This window comes from Xenia sp. Carnegie-2017, unplaced genomic scaffold, assembly GCF_021976095.1.
Source record: "Xenia sp. Carnegie-2017 unplaced genomic scaffold, XeniaSp_v1 HiC_scaffold_13, whole genome shotgun sequence".
In the NCBI taxonomy this organism is placed as follows: domain Eukaryota; kingdom Metazoa; phylum Cnidaria; class Anthozoa; order Malacalcyonacea; family Xeniidae; genus Xenia; species Xenia sp. Carnegie-2017.
In genome coordinates this window covers 4475973-4499827 of record NW_025813436.1, presented here as the reverse complement: position 1 = coordinate 4499827, position 23855 = coordinate 4475973, and the positions used below count along the sequence as shown (strand labels likewise).

At 36.7% G+C, this 23855-nt stretch overlaps 2 protein-coding genes and 3 long non-coding RNA genes across 5 annotated transcripts; 2 read left to right on the top strand and 3 right to left on the bottom strand.

Moving 5' to 3' along the window:
- Positions 1-2128: 2128 nt before the first annotated feature.
- On the top strand, positions 2129-3334 carry LOC124451947. The gene is made up of 2 exons (XR_006950751.1): positions 2129-3076; positions 3138-3334. It is a non-coding gene; the product is annotated as an uncharacterized LOC124451947 (long non-coding RNA).
- Positions 3335-3593: 259 nt separating this feature from the next.
- LOC124451955 lies at positions 3594-5656 on the bottom strand. The gene is made up of 2 exons (XR_006950752.1): positions 5292-5656; positions 3594-5211 (listed from the first exon to the last, which is right to left on the bottom strand). It is a non-coding gene; the product is annotated as an uncharacterized LOC124451955 (long non-coding RNA).
- A 2320-nt stretch (positions 5657-7976) lies between these two features.
- Positions 7977-10343, top strand: LOC124451940 (ALX homeobox protein 1-like). The gene is made up of 3 exons (XM_047002542.1): positions 7977-8234; positions 9039-9202; positions 9718-10343. Exons 1-3 carry the CDS (start codon positions 8096-8098, stop codon positions 10108-10110), a joined length of 696 nt encoding a protein of 231 aa, XP_046858498.1. The 5' UTR covers positions 7977-8095; the 3' UTR covers positions 10111-10343.
- A 463-nt stretch (positions 10344-10806) lies between these two features.
- On the bottom strand, positions 10807-21841 carry LOC124451928 (proline-rich protein PRCC-like). The gene is made up of 9 exons (XM_047002536.1): positions 21409-21841; positions 20957-21019; positions 19319-19619; positions 18350-18699; positions 17430-17513; positions 16792-16935; positions 14307-14372; positions 12730-12828; positions 10807-11043 (listed from the first exon to the last, which is right to left on the bottom strand). Exons 1-8 carry the CDS (start codon positions 21754-21756, stop codon positions 12742-12744), a joined length of 1443 nt encoding a protein of 480 aa, XP_046858492.1. The 5' UTR covers positions 21757-21841; the 3' UTR covers positions 10807-11043; positions 12730-12741.
- Positions 21842-22413: 572 nt separating this feature from the next.
- Positions 22414-23406, bottom strand: LOC124456831. The gene is made up of 2 exons (XR_006952499.1): positions 23303-23406; positions 22414-22744 (listed from the first exon to the last, which is right to left on the bottom strand). It is a non-coding gene; the product is annotated as an uncharacterized LOC124456831 (long non-coding RNA).
- Between the last annotated feature and the right edge of the window lie 449 nt (positions 23407-23855).

The window sequence follows — 23855 nt, the reverse complement described above, 5'->3', positions numbered from 1 at the left end:
TTTTGTAGGCGAAAACATGTTGCTTTTTGTCATTTTAATAATTTTTTCTTTCTTGTCTTTCATCGGTAAAAAATATACTTCGTTCTAATGTAGCGAAGAGCTTTTGTCAATTGTTAACATTCTGAAGCTTCATATTATACAAATCCGACAGCTGCGAGCCGCAGAAATCGAAGATCAAGATAAAGACTTCCCGCATTCGGAAATTAGAGAGTCAGCTTGTTGGGACAACTTTAAATAATCAATTATCTTTTCAACATTACTTATGTAATGTTAATGACAGAACACAAATTGTTGGAATAAATGTTTTTTTTTTGCATCGACGACACTCTCTGCAAACATACCTGCTCAAATTGTGAGATTCAGTTCCAAGGTGGATAAGTGGCCTCAAGGTTTAAATGAAATCCATCAGTGTAATAAAAGAATAATGAAATATACGGAAGATTTATAAATCCAATGTAATCATAATTATATTTTAATTAAAAATGAAAGATGTTTGATGTTTAATGCGTTTTTGCACAGGCTTATGAAAATCGAGAGCAGATCAGTGGAAGCCTGATCTCAACGAACGTCTCCGAAGTTTGCACAAGCTTGTGCCAACACAGAAAAACATCATTTATTTCTTTTATGAAACAACAAATAAAAGCAAAGCAAAACAAATAAATAAAAAACAAACGTTTCAATTTTTCCTCTAAAATGTATTCATGATTGATTTGTAATTTCTCTTTGACTGATTGATTGATTGATTGATTTTATCGTTTGAGCTCAGATCGGTTTGCACAGGCTGATGTAAACACAGCTGAAGACCAATCAGCACACGCGTTTTATTGTTTTTATTTTATATAGAGCAATAAAAATCCTTTATGGCGCGGCTTAAAACGCACTTGTTAAGTATCATTTATCAAAACTGAAGTTCATCATACAGAAAACAAGAAAAAACACATGGCTTTTTCTCTTTATAACTGTTCAAGAATTGCCGTTCATCACTTCAGCTCATATATATTCTATACATGCTATATTATCTAGCAAGCATTTCAACTTGCTGTTCAATGTTAAAAACAATATTTACGACGCAACGCAAAAACTGAAAACTGCGAGTTGAAAAAAGTATAGAGGTTTATGAAAAATCTCGAAACAAACCTTGGCTATCCAAAGAGAAAGACTATACGGTCAACCAAGTCGAGAAAATTTTCAAACTTACTTCTTGACCCCTTTAGCAGAAAACATTAACTTCTAGAAAAGAGCAAAAGCGTATTGTTATACAGATAACGCCAACATGAAAATGTCAGGAAATTTATCCACAGTTAAATATTTGACTAACGACTTACAATCATAAAACGGTGTTTAGTTTGCCTTGCGTGCAAGCATCAAAGAGTTTATGAAATTCATCGAACGAACGATAAATTAAAATAAGATCTTTTCCCTGTCTACTTGAAGTGTGGGAGGGTCCTGACGTCTACCATGATCTTAGGAAGCGGCACTTTGCTCGAATTGTTTTTACGCTGTTTTTATACATGAATACAACTGCGATGGTGAACTTTTGTATAGTTTATTTAAGGTGGACTTTCACGCTTATACGCCCCTTATATCTCACCTCTGAATCAAATTTGTCTGGCGACATAATTGTAAAATAATTTGCAAAGTGTAGCAGCACCTGTATTAGTACGTATGCATGAAAGTTTAATCGCCACGCTTTCTATGAACGTCACATTTTTACTGCAAACATGCAAGTTTGAAATGCAGTGAGAGCAGATGGCGCGAATCACAAAGTTGTAAAGCTCTTTTTGTATAAGTATGTCCGTGTTATGTTTTTTATACACACTATTGTCCGTTATTGAGAAATGGCGAGAGAAGAATGGTGAAGAGTCACACAAAAGACAATATAGACTGACACGGTCGAGTTGACAAGAAAGTTGTAGTGTGACGAACATCTGTTCAAAACATCCTGTTTAAAAATAGTTCTGTCGAACATCAGTGTAAAATAGTTGTCTTTGTACTGCTAAAAATAACATACGCTTAATTTCTTAAATGATCCTCCCTTCCGATACACCCTTCCATTACGTTGTACATGCATATAGACGTAATTGATATAAAGTGCTTCTTTTAGTCATAGTTAACGCCTAATGTCTGACACTGCAAATATTAGTAAATAACGCTAATAAAGTCAGTCTCGAAATGGAACCGTTTTTGCTAATGTCAATAGGAATCTTATAGAAGAAAGAAAGCAACTGTATGAGATAGTTGTGTTAATAAAGAGCAAGATGACTGTGATGGTAGTCTAAATAAAGAATTAGACTACTGAGATGGTTGCGTTGTTAAAGAATAAGGACTTCTAAGATGGTTGTATACTATAAGTATACGAAGACTGATATGGTTGTCTCAATGAAGAATTAGACTACTGAGATGATTGTGTTGTTCAAGAATAAGGATTTCTAAGATGGTTGTATACTATAAGTATACGAAGACTGAGATGGTTGTCTCAATGAAGAATTAGACTACTGAGATGGTTGCGTTGTTAAAAAATAAGGATTTCTAAGATGGTTGTATACTATAAGTATACGAAGACTGAGAAATGGTTGTCTCAATGAAGAATAAGACAACTGAGATGGTTGTGTTGTTAAAGAATAACAACATTGAGATAGATCGTAGTGTAATTTAAAAATAAATGAACTGAAAAAGATGGTTGTTCAGTTATAAGACGACTAAAATGACTGTGAAAGCTTTAGTTAACCCCCTAACGCATATTGATCGGAATCATGCACGGTAATGAACGCCAAACTAATTGTTTATGAATATTAATGCTTATTTTATGAGCCGCTCTCGTCAATGGCATTGAAGAACAACGCCATCTTAGTGCAAGTGTGTGAAGGTAGTTTGTGTATATCTACGTCGAAGTTTTTTTTTGTGATTATCAAAATGCAGACGTTCGGTTCGCAGAAATGCAAACATATGCAACCACCAAGCAGTCGCTCAAACATGTGCAACGCAGCGTTTGTAGTAAAATTACGAAATACTATAACGGTCGAACCATTGCGCAAATCGTAAGAGATGACCGTTGATACAATATAAAGATCGCAAGGTGAGTTAATGAACAAATCCACTTAGAACACAAAATTTCGTTATACAAATCAATTTCTTAGGAATTATTAGGATCACTCGTTATCGCGTTTTGAAGAAAAATGTGAAAAGACGATGAACGTACACGGCAGTTAACATTCAGCATATCATTACCGATGAGGTCGACGAACTGAAGAATAGAGAAAAATTTAGTGAAGTCTGGGATACTTTTATAAATCTTAACATGTAATCACAAGACTTATTAAAGAATACATGAAGACGCGCGAGTTTCATCCTTAATTGATCTCTCCCGATGCAAACACCATATATAAACAGTTGTATTGACCCCAAACCCCGAACTAAAATAATTTCATAGATTCAATATCGTACATTATTAAAATATCACGACATTAGAAAAGACTCGAGTTTCACGAGCAATTCAGGTGAAAACATCAGATTGAAAGATCATGGGATACAATAAGTTATAGGTGGAAGCACAATAAAAATCTGTATTGATGATCAAGATACGAAAAACATGCTTATCACGATCAAATTATATTTGAACGGTCATGCCGTGTGGTCGCGTCTGAATGTAATAACTCAGTCAATACAATATAAAAAATAGGCAATTATGGAAAACACCGCATGCTATATTGTTAATTGTGTATTTGCACCTTGAATGAAAAAGTAGCTGTATGTCTTATGCGATCATTTTGATCTCGCAGCTTTAGTCTAAAGCCTTCAAGGACTATATACTCGACTCTTCCTAATTCAGGATTTGTAAAATTTTGTAAAATTGTACACCCAAAACCTTTTCCGGCCGACAATATGAAGAGATAAATACTCCAAAAATGTGTCATCTGGTAAACTCGAGATTCGAGCAATATTATAGCCAGAAGCAAGATTCAAAAGCCAAGTGATTATATTTATAAGCAAGTGTGATCTTGCATAGTTACTCCTTGTAAATAATCACAAAGGTTGCTAATCACTTTGAAATAGAGTGTAAATATTGCTTTTAAATCTTGTCCCTATAGCAAATATAACTCAAATCTTGAGTTTATACAAGATGAAGACTATGTTTTATCACTTCAATTATATAAAATTTATTTATAATCTACAGTGACAACAAATAGCAGTGAGGTATAAAGAATGTCTATATCTATCTTTCTGTCTATGGAAATATACCAATGTCGAAATCAGTTGATTTTATAAAGTTTAAGACTTGAAGCAGTTCAGCAACATTCTTAAGAAAACTTTTAAATCATTTTGCTAAGCCTATTCGATGGGATGCGAACTAACATTTCAGCATGACATCACAGGACCAACAGCATTCTCAACAAATCTTATAAATCATCAATTGCTCTTCAAGGATGTAAACTGATGTTTCAGCATGTGACCTCACAGGTCCAACAGCATTCACGACCGAACTTATAAACCATTATTTGTTCTTCGAGGATGCAAACTGATGTTTCAGCATGTAACCTCACAGGTCCAACAGCATTCTCGACAGAACTTATAAATCATTATTTGTTCTTCGAGGATGTGAACTGATGTTTCAGCATGTGACCTCACAGGTCCAACAGCATTCACGACCGAACTTATAAACCATTATTTGTTCTTCGAGGATGCAAACTGATGTTTCAGCATGTAACCTCACAGGTCCAACAGCATTCACGACCGAACTTATAAACCATTATCTGTTCTTCGAGGATGTGAGCTGATGTTTCAGCATGTAACCTCACAGGTCCAACAGCATTCACGACCGAACTTATAAACCATTATTTGTTCTTCGAGGATGCGAACTGATGTTTCAGCATGTGACCTCTAAAGTCCAACAGCATTCACGACAGAACTTATAAATCATTATTTGTTCTTCGAGGATGTGAACTGATGTTTCAACTTGTTACCTCGCATAGAGACATCTAGCGAATTCAAGTGTCTGACGTGGCATGCATTGAAAGCATGCAGATCAACAGACAGACTGGATGTAGACATTTGAGAAGTAAAGTACAATAAAGACGATCAGTGTTAGGATTTGCCACCGGATTCATATTTTACGATTACAATTAAGGATGTCATTATTCACGATCCTTCTTTTATACAGCTAACTCTTTTCGAAATGCAACGCCAACGTTGGCCATGACATACTTTATGAAGCTGTTTTAAAAACAATCAAAATATCGACTAAAGTTGACTCATACCAACATGACCGGACAAACTAGAACTATTTTCCATACCTGAACAATTAAGATAGAGCAGTTTTTACGCCATCCCGAAGGGTTAAACTCATAGATATATTAAACATAGATTGCTGACGTATGTACATGTTACAATGACATAGAACCCAATCTACTAGATATCTGACTCCGCCAATATGCGCAGCCATCTTGCCGCCATCTTAAAGGGTGGCAAAATTGAGAGTATTTACGAGTAATATCTGCTTTTGCTGAGTTGCTATAGAGTCGCAAAGTTGATAGTCTAAGTTTAATTCTTGAAATGTTTGATAGGATGGGGTTTTTAAACTTTTTTTTAACTTACTTTTCATTTTGAGTTTTGCTTTTTGCCACCTTTCAAGATGGCGTCCTTGCCTCACTTTGATACCATAGTTAGACATCTAGAAGACTGGGTTCTAAATCATTGACTTGTTATATGTGCGCGCGTGGCGGCGTCAACAGGGCAAAAGATATAGAGATTGTATTACAAAAATGAGGTCTTTTGCAGTTCTTGTCAATGTATTGTTTTGAAATTTATCCAATAAAAGTTTATATGAAAAAGGGACATACAGCGATTGTTTTGAGCATATATTTGAGCAAATTCAATAAAAACTTGCGAAATTATCCACCGATAACAGTTTGTGTAAAATGGTCACTTGGTCAATTCCTGCATTTTTTAGCCAGAAATATGATGATATGTTGACATCTAGCTTTTTGAACTTGAATGGTGTATCATGTTCTTAAAACAATACATTCAGACAATTTTACTGGTCATTTGCATGCATCAATTTAACATGAACTATTTGACAAGCAGTTCAGTAAATCTCCAATCAATAAAATGTGAATATAAGGAAATTTTCATAATTTTACTTTAGTTATGTTCTAAAATGCTGTGACCATATAGAATCTCATATACATATTCATCAAATTTTGCATCAGGAAATAATATTTCACATTTTATTACTGATTATTGAGACACATTAGCACACACACACAAGACACATGACATGGCATAATACTTTAATCATCCATTTAAATTGAAATCGTATTAATTTATTAGAAGCTAATGCAACAAATTTTACAATAAACACCGGACAAACCCATTGGATTATACTCATATAAATGTCTCCTTCTTGATTGATGATTCCTCAACAAGTATATGGAGTGCATTTCCAACGATTCATTCCATCACTACACCTCAGCCAATCTCAGAATGTTCGATCTAATATATCACAATATTCGAGAGGCCAGATGTCATCATTATTCTGGCAATGGAATGCAGGAATTGACCAAGTGACCATTTTACACAAATTGTTGTCGGTGGATAATTTCGCGAGTTTTTATTGAATTCACTCAAATATATGCTCAAAACAATCGCTGTATGTTCCTTTTTCATATAAACTTTGATTAGATGAATTTCGAAACAATTCATTGACAAGAACTGCAAAAAACCTCATTTTCGTAATACAATCTATATATCTTTTGCCCTGTTGATGCCGCCATGTTGGATTACACATCATGGCCCCAGCTATTATGTATGCATCAGGAACTTATGAATATTATATCCATGGTTAAACTCTATTTTGAAGTCAATACAGAGACCAGACATTTTTAAAATTGTAATAATTTGAATTTATTGAAAATTCATTGTGCAAATTTATCATGCAATAAATATTGCACAATTTGAAAATTGTTTTGTCTTTGTTTTTTCAAATATTGAGTTCAAGATGAACCTTAACGTCGATGTATATCGCAATTTCTTTTTATACTTCATGAAATTATCCGCTGTTAAAGGATTTTCATACAAAGTTGGTTTTCTAAATTTTTCAAAATTACTTTAACATATCGGTATCACTCGTGCAAATGTGTTTTGAAAACTGGTCCGATATCGAAAATGAGAAGAAAAATTGAATCAAACGGTCCGAGCCGAGTGAAGTTTGGAACGAATTCCGAAATCACGGTTCAAATAAACCCACAGGGACTGCTTGGCCATAAAAACATTTGCTATTTTATCAGTGAACCATTTTGAGAAAAATGCAAATAAACTGAGCAGAGCTAAACTTTAAGTATACTAAGCAAAGAGGCACATAGTAGCTATCCATTTTCAATGTCGGCAGCAAGCGAAGGTGCAACATCTTCATTTTGTGCAAGACAAGCATGTGCATTTATACAACATATATGCACTTTATGCAGTTAAAGTTTGCAGATTCGCAATACAAAAGGCAAGTTTGCGCTCATGATTCGCGCCTTGTAACGTGTGAATTCTGAAAAAGACGGAATTTCTAATCGTTGATTAAGGTCCTCTTGCGTTGTACACGCGCGTTCAACGAAACCTGTCGCAGGGAGATATTTGGAGAGGTACAAAGGTTGATATGTTTGAATATTACGAAACATGCAGTACGAGTCAAATTCAAATTTTTTTGCAAGCGAATATTGGTGCTGCAGTTTGTAATCCTAACGGTCGACTTCGGCCATTTGAATGAAGCAGAAAAATTATTACACAATAAGCTCGAAGCGGAATCGATATATGCTACATACCAGGGACTAATTGACTTGTCTTCAAAACAAATGACAAAATATAACTTTTTGCATAAAGAAGTCTTTGTCGCGAAAGACAAAGCGGTAATATTTGATACGAAAACGATGAACAACGATATTACAACACAATTATGCTAATTCAAATTAACGAAACAGTTAAAGTCAGAAGCGCAAGCTACCAGTATCACACAACCAGCAAAGCCGCATTCTAGCAAAGCCGCATTCTAGCAAAGCCGCATTCTAGCAAAGCCGCAAGCCAGTTCTGTTACGACATTGGATTTAGAGGAAACATGAAGAGGGAAACATTTACCGAGACGCAAGTCGATCATTCCATCGATGCGATTTTAGGAGCGAGGCCAACAAATGGAATTTTTCGCAAGTCGAAGACGATGCTAAAGGCAATAGGACATCGCACGGAGACAGTACATGGTAAGAAATGATATCGGAGAATCATAAATAAAGTTGTAATCCTCCAATCCCTTCATCGACAATTCTATGCCACAAAAAACTTCGGTCATGTTGACTTTGAAACTTTTTTCAACCTTTTTGAGGTTTTCGTAACAAAATAAGTGCGTTGTAACGAATGACAAGTAAAATTACGTGTAGAAACCATCGGAAGGTAACATGAATACTTCAATCACTTTTATGTACAGATACGAATAGTAAACCTTAACCAATGATGCATGCGTAAAGTAAAATTTTAAAAAATGGAAGAAGCTTAAATTCGCCTTCGTATTCGCCGACCGTTTTCTTTCAATAAAAAAATTACAAATACAGCATTCCGGTTAAAAAAATTGAGCAAGATATCAAAAGCGTTGGCAAAACTCATACATAAATACATGAAACACAGACATTGATAGAACACCTTGGGATTTCTAGCTACTATTAAGAGACTCTTTTCTCTTTCCAACAATTCAAAAAATGTTCTTTCAAGCCGGGTTGTAATGAGAATTTGAATGCATATTTGTAGATGCGTAGATCGCCCAGGTTAGTAAAGTCCCGAGAAGGACAGTTGGTGTTGGCTGAGGTTTCGAAATCTTTGGCGGTAGTCATCGTGAAGTGATAACCATGTTTACTCCTCACTTGACTTCGAATATGACAACAACTAAGGATTTTGAAACGTCAGTCAACAACAGCACCAATAGTTCTTCTCGAGACCCTACTAATGACTCCACAAACATGTAACGATTCTCCCGGTTTCAAATCATTCATTTCATTTCATTGCATCCTTAGGCTCAAATACGCTCAAAGCAAAGAGATCGCGGAGGAATCGAACAGCGTTCACGGCAAAACAACTTCAAGAACTCGAACGAGTTTTCGAGAGCTGTCAGTATCCGGGGATCGAAGCTCGCGAAGAGCTCGCAGAAAAGATCAATCTTTCCGAGGCCCGAGTGCAGGTTGGTATTGGAATTTAGAGTCTTGATTACATGGGAACGGCCATTCCAACAGGCTTGTTGATCTTTACGATTGGAAAATATGTTTTTGCGTTATTGCATTAAAGGAAAACGAATTCCTTCTTTTAACCTATAAAGTCTCGAAACGAAGGAGAACGAAATGCAAAATGTAAACAGCTGGTAATGTGTTAGGGTTGAGATTAGAATCGAAGCAGAATTTGCCGTCATTTTTTATTTTGTGAGCCTTCAGCATTTTCCTTCGCTAAATAGCCAGAGATGATGCCCGCCCTATTATATCGTTTCGATAATACATTCTTTGTCTGCGAAACATACGTCAAGAGAAAACAGCAAAATGTATTTCCAGCAAATTAAATCTTCGTGATGCACGGAGATAGCTTACTTAACCAAACAATATTCAATGCTTTGTAAAGAGGCGACACGAACTTGACTTTAAATGCGTAATTGCGAAAGTCGGCACCAGGACCCAAAATAATTATTAGAAACACATTATGCTTCAGGTTTGGTTTCAAAATCGACGCGCCAAAAGGAAACGCCTATCGCAAGTGAAATCTTCGATGGAGTGCCTTTACGAGAAGTCGCAGGAAACGGAAGCAAGCGAAGAGGAGATGACCAATCACAAGCGAGAGAACGACATATCACGGGAAACGCAGTTTGCCTACACACCCAAGTCGCAAGAAACGGAAGCAAGCGAAGTGGAAATGACCAATCACAAGCGCGAGAACGACATATCACGGGAAACACAGTTTGCCTACACACCTACATTCACCAGATACATCGACCTAAACCGCTACTCAAACCACGCCGTGCTCCCTTCGTTCAGCTACATGCCCGTTTTCGTGTACAGCCCGCGAGCAGGCAACAACCACAGACTTCATGAACTCACTATTTAGCGTTGATGGACACGTTTTGCCATTTTTGTGGTTCAGTTATCTCAAGATACTTTATGATGCACATTGTTTTGAGACAAGATGTTCTATTTATGTAATGTATATTGGGTATTTATGGATGAAAAAATAGAAAGCAAAGGATTCCAAAGTTCGTTTAAATTGTTTATACATTTTTAAAATGTATTATATATTGTTATAAACTTTGTTAAAAATGCAAATGAAAAACTTTCGAAAAATTCTGTTGTACATTATATTATACAATGAACAATGAACGGGGGTGAAAGGTTTCGTAGTTTGGCGAGGAAAAGTTAAGGAGATAAACGTCACAAATATACGGAGAAGAAAATCAACTAGTACAAATACCATGTTAAAAATTTTATGTAATTGCATCAAAACTTGTACTCTGTTCGTATTGATAGTTGGAACACAAAAACATTTCAGTAATTACCTATCCAATATGAAGGGTTTTCCGACTTTGTCAGTCAATTGTATTAATATTTTATACAAACATTTCTGCTTTAAGACAATGTCATGAACTATCCTGTTTTCAGTCTGGTCGAAAAACTAAAAGTCACCTTAAATTTACGGGGCGGGGTGGGGGTGGGGTTATTTGTATGTATAAATCAGCGCCACTGAAATAGTGGTGAAAGTAAGGCATAAACCAGAGACACTACTTTTTATTTAGACTCGTAAGAAACGTTGATGTTGTTCGTTTGTACTTTAAAATATATTCACGAGATATTTACCATTTGATTAAGCTATATCATATACGACTATTTTTAATTGTCAACAAATCAACAGAGTGATTTTCGCGAGACGTCTGAGCCCACTCTCCAAAAGAAAAATGGAACGATAGGTTCGGTTGCCGTCGTTTCTTAAAATTGGATCCATTATTTATTTTGTTTTCGTTAGTATTTGGTAAACGTGACGGTACATCTGAATAAAGTAAACACGTTGTTTCGATAGAAGCAACTCCAGGCTGTATCGAGATGACAAAAAATGAATACTTTCACACGACTAAATATTATGAAATCCTTGAACCGCATGCAAACAGGAAGGGCAGGATCCATGCACGACCCAAACAAAGATTATAGCGATATTAATATGAAATGCGGATCTTTACCTCAAGACACACACTCGTCGGGAGGTGAAATTTAGCTACATGCAAGCAATGGCAGCCATCCAGTTTTTTGCTTAGTTGTTCCACGGCTCAAATATGGATTTTTTAAACAAGCCCATTCATAATATATTTAGTTATAAATTACGCACTTGAGCGCATAGCTGGACCAATCACAAACGACTTCCTGGTATTGCATATATGACATGACAATTGACTATAAATCAAATGATTGTTTCAAATGTTTTTAGCTACGGATAAACAATCCCCAAACAATCCAGCCTGCACAAGTGGTGGTGAAAGATGTTTTGCATTACGGGGGCTGAATAACAAAAAATGTCTTGGTAGGGGCGTGACATTTTGACCTTTGTATTTGTAGTTGTCGAACTCACAAATGATATGATTTTTTTTTTTGCTTCGGTCTAAGATTAGGGAAAAAGCTTTATATTTTAGACTGCGCCGTATTGCTATTGCATTTACGCCATGTTCTAATAACAAATATGGCGCAATTTTCTTCCTTGCATCAACATGCAGTACTTTAAGTAAGTAAAAGTCTGTAGGAATAGCAAGCTTTCAAAATGGCTGTCAGTATTCAAGAGTCCATCTATGTCGATGATTTTCTCTTGTCAAATATAAACATATATTACGTAAAAAATATTAAAGAAGGTAGCTCTTTGATTGGAGAGGCATAGCCCCCATCTGAATTATTGGAAAGGATAGGGGCGGCAGCCCCCTTAGTTCCCCCTTTCTGCAACCCCTGTGCTGTACACAAACAACACTCAAATGTTTGTGTGCAATCATTGTACTCGAAAGACACATTTCTATTCAAACAAAAACAAGTTTGGTTTTCATTGTGCTATGTAATACTGCTTCACCGCGTTTGCACGTTGTATTAGTAAATAAATTTTCATCGTGCGATTACAATTGTTGTGAAAATATCAAGATGAGCGATGGAAAAGTGTACACCCGAGTCTCGTTGATTAGAAATATACAAAAACGATTGAACAAAATGAATATATACAACAAGGCTATCATTTGGTGAACATGCCTCTATTTGAATGAAGGCAAATTTTACAGCCCGACACGCGTGTCTGGGAGTCAAGTCCCGCATTTTACGTCATCGTCGTAAGTATACTTTCTTTTGGCCGAGCGTGGAAAGAATGAGATTAGTTAAAGTGCTGGCTTCAATTTTTGGAGGGAAGTAGCTTTCCTAGATACATTCAGTCCGAGACCGGCAAGTATAGAACTGTATTTCCCATCGCTTATTCTGAAAGTCCACACACAATTGTTGTAATGTGAAATTGAGGCTTTCCTCTCAACCTCGCTACCAGGATTTTCCCTCCCAATAAAACGATTAAAGTTCTGTGCGAGGGAGAAACCAGGGGAAGAGGTAGGTTCCAGCCTGTATATATGAAAGCAAATGTCACGACTTGCTTCAAGCGCAACCATTAACGGATGAGTTAAGATGTACTAGTCCAGCAAGTACGTCTCAAGAAGCATCTCACCTATGCTCGACGCTAGAATCCATACTTCGCCTGCGTTTGTCGTCTTGTTTGTCTATTGGCAGACCACTGATTTCTTAGTTCCCATTCCCTCTCTTTAGCCTAATAATTACACAACAAGAGCTTGAAAAAATATGAAATCGATCAACACGAACGAAGAGGTTTTGAGGCTGATGTGATAAAATGGTACGTGTGGATAAACAGGGTCGATCAGAGACATTAGGGGAGGGGAGTGACACTCAGATTTTGGGCCCTTTCTCCGTGAACCACGGACACACTATGTAACGCTCCGCTGACCACGAACAAGGACTTGCTCGTTTTACAAAATTAAATGTTGCTCAGAAGAGCGTATTTTTATGGTGAATGACAATCGAGTAGTCCTCAAAAGAAATGTTGAAAACCAAATTAAAGATAGCCATAAAATTAAACGACACGCTGTGTTTGGGCATATTTCTCGTCAAGTGCCACGTCACTTTAATAAAACTTAAAAATTCCCTTCTATTTGTAGTGAAGGCAAAATACGATGAAAGCTGAATGTGACGAGGACAATTCAGCCGTGCGAGGCATTTTTAGAAGATGAATACTTAAATTACAAATTTACAACAAAGTAAGAACGAAGGTATTCATATCTTTAACATATTCATCGATAAAGAAATTGTTCACGGAGGAACTGGTTGAAATTTGCTTCGCTTAATGACAACAGAGGTACTTTAATTCGCATATTTTGATGATGTACATCTCGTAGAGTTTGATAATACCGTTTTCAACTTACTATTGTTCATTAAAATGTCTTTCTGATTACTTTTCTAGGTCGATTTGTTTTGTTTCTTCACTGATATAATAAAGACGTAATTTGAAATTCTTATGATATTAGTGATGTGAATAACAAAATGTCGTTAAAAAAAAATTTACATTTTTTAAGAAGAAGCAGCAGCATCATATAATCTCCAGTTTACCCCCCACGAAGGTCATAATCAGATGAACCAACTTCCGGCTTCAATTATCTTACTATATTTTATACATGGATGCGTTATCCAGTGTAATATACATATCATTGGTGTAAAACAGCTTCGAGTAAACAAGATCGGTCAACACAAATTGCGAATGCTCAGTTCGCTATAATTTGACATAACTAGTTGCGAAACAAGGAAATTTCAAAAGTTTTTTCTAATGAATGCGCAAGATTCTGGAGTGCATTACCAGACAACTCATGAGGCAACAACAAAAGCCTTGGTCAATACAAGAAAAGTTTTCAATAGGCAACAACAAAAGCCTTGGTCAATACAAGAAAAGTTTTAGAACGTTTAAATTTGACCTCAAATTGCATAATAAAACAAAGATGTGTTTAAGACTTTAATACAACAGCAATACGCGTTTTGTGTGGTTACATTTTAATCATAACGATAAACAAAGTGTGTATCAGATTTTACAAGCGTCAATGTTGTAAAAAGTCTCGTCAAATAATCCATTATTTCAACTTTGAAGACCGTTCATTGTTCATTAAATATCTCGCGTTTCGATCACTCGAAGCACATACACAACGCTTTCATGATAAAAACACACGTATACCAGCAAATTACCTGAAAGGCTAAGTAAGTTATTTGATGTTTTCTTCTTGACTGGGATGAGGGAAGACTGCCTTTTTTCTAAAAAAAATATCTAGTCCTTAAAGTGCCAATATCATCCCCACTCAGGGAAATAAGTTATTTAGATAGGACTGACCATTTCTAGAACATTTGCAATATAATTTTATGAAACGGAAATTTCATCTTCCTTGAATTTTTGGGCCTCAAAGTTGGCTTTTTTCGTCTTTGACTGTGAGGTGCTCTTACCGGGTCTAGTTCACCGGACGTGACGTATTTGGAGAACACGCTGCTTTTAACGGTATAGAATTGCAATGTGCTTCAAAACAAAGCGCACAATATTACTCAAGTTTATTAAGCTTTCTTGATTTTGCTACAAATTTCAGTATAAACTACAGCGTTAAAAACAGCGTGTTCTCCAGTATGCAAAAAAGAACTTCTCTCGGCAGTTGCGGATCTAGGGTAGGTCAAAATACACTATAAAAGCTCATTTTAAAGCTAAATGTCAACTTGATGAATCCCATGAAGCTTCTGCTGTCTACGCATGCGCAGCAAACCAGCCGTAAGACGTATCGTTCAACATGTTTAGCGCATATGCACACCTTGTTGAGAGGTGTTGAGCGTTATGGAGAGAAGTTTGAACTTGTTAAAACATTCCACTCAACACCGCTCAACATTTTCTTTGTTCTGCGCTCATCGATGTGTGTCTTTACAATGTTTAATGAGTTTGCACAGCTCAATCAATGATGTTGAGCTAACGCATGCGCACAGTGCGTCGTATTTTTTGTAAAATTGGCGTCACTTAACTGTATATGTATGTATATAGTTCCCGCCGTTGCTAGGCATCGTGGAACATTTTATCTCATAGGCTCAACATCGCTCAACACGTTGAGAGCGTTTGCATACATCGCTAAACATCACACAACAAGAGCAAGACAATGTTGAGTCAACACGTTGAGAGCGTTTGCATACATCGCTAAACATCACACAACAAAAGCAAGACAATGTTGAGTAAATGTTGAGTCAACACGTTGAGAGCGTTTGCATACATCGCTAAACATCACACAACAAGAGCAAGACAATGTTGAGTCAACACGTTGAGAGCGTTTGCATACATCGCTAAACATCACACAACAAGAGCAAGACAATGTTGAGTCAACACGTTGAGAGCGTTTGTATACATCGCTTAACATCACACAATAAGAGCAAGACAATGTTGAGTCAACACGTTGAGAGCGTTTGTATACATCGCTAAACATCACACAACAAGAGCAAGACAATGTTGAGTCAACACGTTGAGAGCGTTTGCATACATCGCTTAACATCACACAACAAGAGCAAGACAATGTTGAGTCAACACGTTGAGAGCGTTTGTATACATCGCAAACATCACACAACAAGAGCAAGACAATCTTGAGTCAACACGTTGAGAGCGTTTGCATACATCGCTAAACATCACACAACAAGAGCAAGACAATCTTGAGTCAACACGTTGAGAGCGTTTGTACACATCGCTAAACATCACACAACAAGAGCAAGACAATGTTGAGTCAACACGTTGAGAGCGTTTGCATACATCGCTAAACATCACACAACAAGAGCAAGACAATGTTGAGTCAACACGTTGAGAGCGTTTGTATACATCGCAAAACATCACACAACAAGAGCAAGACAATGTTGAGTCAACACGTTGAGAGCGTTTGCATACATCGCTAAACATCACACAACAAGAGCAAGACAATCTTGAGTCAACATGTTGAGAGCGTTTGCATACATCGCTAAACATCACACAACAAGAGCAAGACAATGTTGAGTCAACACGTTGAGAGCGTTTGTATACATCGCTAAACATCACACAACAAGAGCAAGACAATGTTGAGTAAATGTTGAGTCAACACGTTGAGAGCATTTGTATACATCGTTAAACATCACACAACAAGAGCAAGACAATGTTGAGTCAACACGTTGAGAGCGTTTGTATACATCGCTAAACATCACACAACAAGAGCAAGACAATGTTGAGTAAATGTTGAGTCAACACGTTGAGAGCGTTTGTATACATCGCTAAACATCACACAACAAGAGCAAGACAATGTTGAGTCAACACGTTGAGAGCGCTTATATACATCGCTAAACATCACACAACAAAAGCAAGACAATGTTGAGTAAATGTTGAGTCAACATGTTGAGCGCGTTTGCACGTAGCTTAAATTTCAAAAGACTTTTTCACAACACTGTTGAAAACTTCTAAAGAATATTTAAGCTTAAAATACTCCCAATGGGATTCCTTTCAAAGTATTTCAAAATGGAATATATTTTCCGCGATGTATTCTGACGGCCCCTTGGTCCGAAAGTGTCTCCCAGTCTCTCACAGGGAGCCACTGGTCATCTCATTGGTCACCCTGCCCCCCGGACAAGGGGAAATAATGGTTCAAAACGAGAGACGGGGGGGTTTATCGAGCAGACATTAGACATGGAATACCTTTGAGAGCGGTTTATTGTCCAAATCTTCCTTCTGATAGTTGGATCTCCAGTCATCAGAAGATGCAACTTGATCATCGGCATTCACATCAATAATGGCGATGTTCTCCTCACCGCGTCCACGTTTACCGAGAAATCGTTTCAACTGAAGAGTAACAACAGTTAACTTTTAGTCTATTGTACCTTTTTGTGCGATGTTCGACTGGTTGGCGAACAGCAGTTTCGAGGCAGCAGTCAAACTCGACATAATTGGGAATGTTTGTACGCAACTGGACAAAATATTTCACTTCCAGTGACAATTTCAGAAATAAATATTTCCTACGAAAATTTTTATCAATAACAATTGAAAACATGCGTGCCGGATGCTAGTCATTTTCCTAAAATAGTGTCGTTCCCTTAATGTTTGCATTCATCAACATTTTTAGTCTACTCTTTTTTTTCTAAATATTTCACGCGACATGCAAAAATATTTCTCATGGGTATGAATTCGTGAAAAATTGTCAGGCATTGCCAAACATTTTCCAGCCATGCTTTTGTAAGATTCGATGATACTACATGGTCGTGAGATGGCCAGATGACACGTAACATTCACATGAAGAGTATATTGCAGTTAATTCATTGCACTATATCATTGCTCACCTGCTCGGGTTGTTCTTGATTTGCAGGTTGTGCGGGTTGTTGCCAATCGACCGGTGTTTGAGATGTGACATACTGATCGTTGTACTAAATCCAACGTAAATGAATAAGCAAAACCACATATTGAATACGTATTTTCAGTAAATGTTTAACAAATAGATAAAATTTATCGCCCCGGCGGCTTGTGGCCACTTTTTCAGTTTTTATTACAATTTACGTCTTACTCGTGTTTCTATAACTGTATAGACAACGGTTAAATGTTATCTATTTGTTTTATATACAAAAAAATTCCCAAATTAAACGGTCAAACAGTTTGTTTTCTTTCCTACCAACACTTGCAACATTGAAAAGTCTTGATTGTGCAAATATCACGCTGACGTGACTATAGGATTGAAGAAATGCTATTGGCTAGCTTAATCACGTGATAAAATGTGATTGGCCGACAAAATAAACAAGCAATGGCTGATCAATTTTGTTGAAATTTTGTTATCGAAGATGAACTATAAATTAATGTTTGAAAACCGGGTTTTTTCTTTTCTGTTAGCTCAAATACGTCAACTGCCTCAACTACGTCTTTATGAATATTTATATTTTCCTATTCACGGAGGTATTGCGATAAATGTTCAAATATATCCGCCATTTGTTTGTTTTTATAAATATGAAATTTTCCGTGCGAATGTCCTCTTATAGATCATAGCTCTCAACCAATGAAATTTATCAAATTATTCTGGTTATAATATAAAAAGAAATGGTAAATGATATCATATATTATATAAGTAGAATGACTTTGGAAAAACAATTTCTTCGCACCGTTACATATTTTACATGAGCTGAAACAAATTCACGGCATTTTTGACAAATGCATTTGTGCGCATACGCCACAAAGACATTGATAGCATTGTATATAGTTAGTACTATCTTACATTTTGCGTTTGGTAATGACCAGAATTTCCCGAATAACCCATGGCGTATCCATACGAATCGCTCGTGGTGTCATGATATGGAAGACTTGACGCAGAATAATTAAAACTAGCATTTTCATTGGTGCTCGAATAGTCAGGCAATACATTTGGGTCTATGTTCGAGTAAGGCAAAGATTGGGGATTTCCTTGCATATCAAATTCACTATCCTGGTCATGTGAAGGGTAAGGTTGAGGTGGTTTGGGAGCCTCTGGGGACACCAAGAATTCGAGCGGGACATTTGTAGTGGAGAAAGTGGTCTTTACATTCGCAGACTCTTCGACTTGACCGGAAACGGACAAGGTCGTTGATCCTAAGTTCACGATAATACAACAAAGGGAGATGTAGCTAATTTATAATAAAAAGGACAAGATATTTTGGCACATCAATACGCACGTGTTGCAAGAAAATTGAAAGTAAACGTGAAGTTGAACACTGTAATGTTAGAAGTGTAGATGGATTTAGGGTAAGGGTAAGGTGGGGTACAGCAACAAGTAGAGACCGAAATCTAATCCAAACTAGAGAACCCTCCTCAGTGTGACTATATATGTATAATTCATCATCAAACAGGGGTTAATCTGTGCGAACTGCTTCCCAATGTTCCAAATGTTGAAATTATTTAAATTTCCTAAGCTCATGAAAACGGATTATGAAGTCTGGTCACACTGCCCTATCCCACCTATAAACATCTTGGATCCATCCCTGGCTACAAGACTTTCCCTAACCACCCCTAGCTACAAGACTTTCCCTAACCACCCCTGGCTACAAAACCTTCCCCAACCACCCCTGGCTACAAGACCTTCCCTAACCACCCCTGGCTACAAGACCTTCCCTAACCACCCCAGGCTACAAGACTTTCCCTAAACAAATTGGACAAGTTGGTAATAGTCAAGGGAAGATAAAATGGTAAAAAATACTTGAACCTTACATACCTGAAGGAATTTGGCTCGTGGAAACACCTGTAGACTCACTGACGGCAATCTTTTCGCTCCAAGAGAAAAAACTTCCACTTTCCTCGTGGTCGCTTTCATCGTCACTTTCTTGCATTTTCGAAGTTTGAGCCGAGGACTTCTTGACCTGAGTACCGCTTACATTCTTGGCTTGCTTTCTACGCAAGCTGTCGGGTATTAGCGGTCGGTTGGCCAGCTTTGCCACCGGTCTGTTGGGATTGTTTTCCTTCACGACAACACCGTGTTTTGGTTTCGGCAACATAGAGAACAAACGTGTGGATTTCTAGCACGAAAACAAGGAGCAATGTCAGTATTTTTTGCATGTCGCCCTCTCCAGTGGCAGTGCGTTGCCGCGAAAACATCCGAATAAACAAATGATGCAAAAAAAACGGCGAAAGCGTGAATTTTCAGAAACGTTTTGGCATTCAGATTTTATCACGTGAACATTAGTCGATTTCAATGTTTAAACCTCCTTCTTCCCACTACCTACTTTTCTCCTACAATGCAAATATTTTGGTATTCAATCACTAAAAAGACAACAAATTTATTAAATTTCTAAAGACATGAACGAAAATTTGTCGAAAAAAATTTGCATTGTAGGAGTAAAAGTTCGGGCTGGTTTCGCCACTGCTCGCCCTTCGACTACACAACATTTCACCAGTTTGTAAAAATGCCTAGAAAAAGGTTGAGAAGTTAGTCTACCCTAAAAGGTTTCGATGTATAGGATACTGAAAGGGTTCAATAGAGAGACAGACATTGGTGTCATGTAAGTGAAGCAAAAAACAAATTAAAAAAAAAATGTTTTTTTTAGGGTTTTTTTGCTTTACTTTTTGAAAATGTAGGCTGGAAATTATTCATAGTGGCATGCAAGCTTTCACTAATATGTACTTTGATAAACATGTAGACCCCAGGAGGGGTTAAATGTGCAAATTAATGATTTTATTTTGACAAAACTAATAGTACAGGAAAAGATGTGTGAAATGACATTTTAACAAACATGGCAGTACATAAAATTACTACAGCAAAAAGTATTTTAGTAAAACACAAGACAATTGACACTGAATATAAAAATAAAATAATCGCTATTGATGACATGCAGCACTTGTTGAAATGTTTAGAATAAAAAATGTCAATTGTCTTGCATTTTACTAAAATAACAGTACGGGATAGAATGTGTGAAATGATGTTGCAAAATTTTCTGAAACAGAGCGTAAATGGCAACATATCAAAACTCGCTAATTACATAAGTATCAATTTCTGTGAGGATTATGGGATACGGCAAAGACACTTCATGTAGTTTTCATGTATTTGCAAAATCAACATTCGTAGAATGTGGCATTTGATTGGGCAACATAGAAAACTTCCTTTTTTGTGGGTCTCACATCACAAAAATTATTAAGTACATTTTGTCTCCGAGATAGCCTGTGAAATACTACATAACAGCTTATGCTTTCACTGAGACCAAAGTTACCCTAAGAAACAATAAATATCCTATGTATCAAAAGGTCTTAATTAATGTCTACACCTGAAGCCAGGGATAGCCAAAGAATTGCAGTGTGAATATCACAAATTCTACCTGCAAATTCCCTTGTCACAAGAAAAACAATGAAAGGTCATTACCTGAGAGTCTACAATGGAACTTGATTTTTTTCGTACAGCATAGTCCTCATCATCAGAATCTGACTGGATCACAAAGGCAAACGATAAAGTTAGATGAAAGAAAGAAAAAACCATTCAGCTCCTTCCATGCAGGTCAAAGTAAATTGCAACATTTATATTTCAAAATAAATTTGAAGCAAACTAGTCAATAAAAATCTTCCGGAAATCCAAAAATCAATAGCACTAGCATTGCTATAAAGACGCTTGCAATTAATTACACCTTATCTTATTTTCACTCTGTTCTTCAACAGAATGAGCTTGGAGATGGCAGTATATACGAACTTCATGACTATCTCTTGAAAACTTACCAAGCTTACGTAGAAAACTTAGATACTGACTAATGAAAAATAAAATGCAGCTTCAAAGCACAACATGCAAGGCTATGGCCGAAGATAATCTGACAAAAAGCTTACGTTCGCCTCCAGATTTGGCAAGGATATTTTCACGGTATTTGACTGACCGACTTTCTTGACGTCTTTCGACAAATTCTTGTCCGTCCACGAGACGGAACTTTTCCATGGTACAGGTAAGGATGAAAACAAGCTCCCTATTGACTTGGTTTTCGTCGCTGAACTCTCTTCACTCTCGATATTCTCATTAGTAATCCTGTTAGGTAAGGCTATCGATTCGATTTTCTTTACAGTCGTTTGTTCAACAAGAGCAGGCATTTCATCCTTACTATCAACAGAAGTTAGTAAGACAGTATCGTTCACATTTTCTTCGCCACTGTCATCACTGTCTTCGTACGAGACAAGAGACATTTTTTGCTTAAAAGTGTTCTTGTTTATTGTTCATTTTCACTACAATTTTATATAGGGAATTTGAATTTCTGCATTCTGAAGTTTTTTGATGTACTTCATGTTACATTTGAATAATGGCGTCATCGTCGATTTTGTACAAATCAGTTTTTGCATACGTCTTAAAAATAAACCAATTAAAAGCGCTAAACGCAAAAAATGTAAATGTAAGTGAGAAAACTCCACGTTGTTTGAATCCACAATTACGATCTGTTCAACAACAATCATTTTGCACGTTCAAACTGGCACTGATCGTTTATTTAGTGTGCAAGGTTTAGTTAATTAGACACTGTTGGAATTCAGCAAATTTTTGCACAATTCTGAACACAAAATTGATTATTAAAGTAAGCAAAACTTCATTGTAGCAAGTGTACTTTAAAGAGACACATCAGTATTCCATGCAGGATCAGGGAAATTAAAGCTATGCACCTCTTAAATGGCTAGAATTCATAAACGGTGGGATAAAAACTACTTGAAATTATTAGTTAAGTTAAATAAGTATGGTTAGAAGTAAAGTTTATGGGAATTTGGAGGTGGATTATACGATGCAAGACATCGTTAGAAAAATAACAATTAGTGATAGGCATTCTTTATAAAGATTACAAGATGTAAAGCAGAAAATTAATATAAAAACAATCTCCGAATATATTTTACCAAATTAAATAAAATTACTAAAATACAAAGACAAAGTGAGCAATCATACGTACGTTTCATTACCAATAAACGAAAAAAAGTTTAAAAAGTGGATAGCATAATTCATCACGTCTCAATTCGAAAAGTTTTAAACAAAATAGCCGTTCAATAAAACCTTTTCAACTTCTATAAACTGACCAAGCATTGTAGAAGTACGTCGCTTGGTCAGTGAAAACGATAAAATATGGCCATCGGTTTCACGATCTTGTCATATGTAGCTGTGTCATTGAACAATTCACCTGGTCTCATTAGTTTGGATCTCAAAAAAAACAACGAATATTGGAGCCAGAAAGCGAAATTGGCCAGAAAAGAAAACGAAATGCATTGGCACATCTGTACTGTGGCTCGCCTTGTGACAGTGGCTTTTTTTGTGGTTCAATATCATAAGGGTGACAATTTGGGTGGCAAGTTGAAACGTTTCCGAAACGTCAACGGCAATTACATTAAAGTGGAGTTCTTCACCGTAATTATCTCGCTGAGGTTTATTTGCCGAGATTATCTTGCTAAAAAGGTGAAATCCAGTCAAAAGTAGATTTCCAAAGAAAGAAATGTACAATAAGACGCCTTCACAATTAACTTCACGAACGCTGTTTCAATTGCTAGTGTTCGGCAGGGGTAGAGCCATGAAAATAGTGTAAAAGGCAAAAATCATGATACAGTACATAGAGATAGAGGTCCAGACACCTTAAGCTCTGGTTTATCTTCTCGTGGCTTGTCGTCGAAAAATATGAAAAGCACCCAAAACGTTAACGCCAAGAACAGTATCATAAAAACAATTGAGCCAAAAACCAAGCCAAAACTACATCCAGGAACTTACATTCGTCTTTAGACGTTTGACGTGGGATTCACATGACAATTTCGTCGGCCTCTTTGTATTACTACCGAAAAACTGTTGGAAGACCCTTTAGGAGTGCAGGGATTATATTAATACTTGACCAATAACACATGGAGCTAGCAAAAATCAGAAAGTCGATAAAAATTGGACAAAAAAAGGGTTGTCGCGTTAAGTTAAATCGTTGGAAGGAAGCGTACGATTTTCCAAGTTCGTACAATTGTAAGTTGTGCTTTCATCCACTTTGCTCTCTTCGCAGGGTAAGCAAAACAAAAATAGATTCGTGCCCAAAATGTGCGCAGGAAAATTTGCAAGAGCGACGTTCTCGTGAAAAAACGCACCTTACGAAAATAGCCAATGAACAACAATTCTGAAGCGATAAAGGCGACCCTTCAAACATTGCACAGTCACTGGAAATCTTTGATACCTCGAATTGTATTTGTAAAACCTACAATCGTACTAACTGATAGCCAGGCAAAGGCTGTAGAATATGCTTGCAGATCCGAAAAAAAAACAAGCCAAAGAAAGAAAATATTTG

Excerpts from the sequence above, each read along its gene's own strand:
- LOC124451940 (XM_047002542.1), top strand. The coding sequence starts at position 8,096 with ATGAAGAGGGAAACATTTACCGAGACGCAAGTCGATCATTCCATCGAT. Across the intron at positions 8,235-9,038 it reads TCGCACGGAGACAGTACATG|GCTCAAATACGCTCAAAGCA; the intron begins GTAAGAAATGAT and ends TTGCATCCTTAG. Across the intron at positions 9,203-9,717 it reads TTTCCGAGGCCCGAGTGCAG|GTTTGGTTTCAAAATCGACG; the intron begins GTTGGTATTGGA and ends ATTATGCTTCAG.
- LOC124451928 (XM_047002536.1), bottom strand. The coding sequence starts at position 21,756 with ATGTCTCTTGTCTCGTACGAAGACAGTGATGACAGTGGCGAAGAAAAT. Across the intron at positions 21,020-21,408 it reads TGCCAAATCTGGAGGCGAAC|TCAGATTCTGATGATGAGGA; the intron begins GTAAGCTTTTTG and ends TTTGTGATCCAG. Across the intron at positions 12,829-14,306 it reads TAACTTACTTAGCCTTTCAG|GCTAAAGAGAGGGAATGGGA; the intron begins GTAATTTGCTGG and ends TGTAATTATTAG.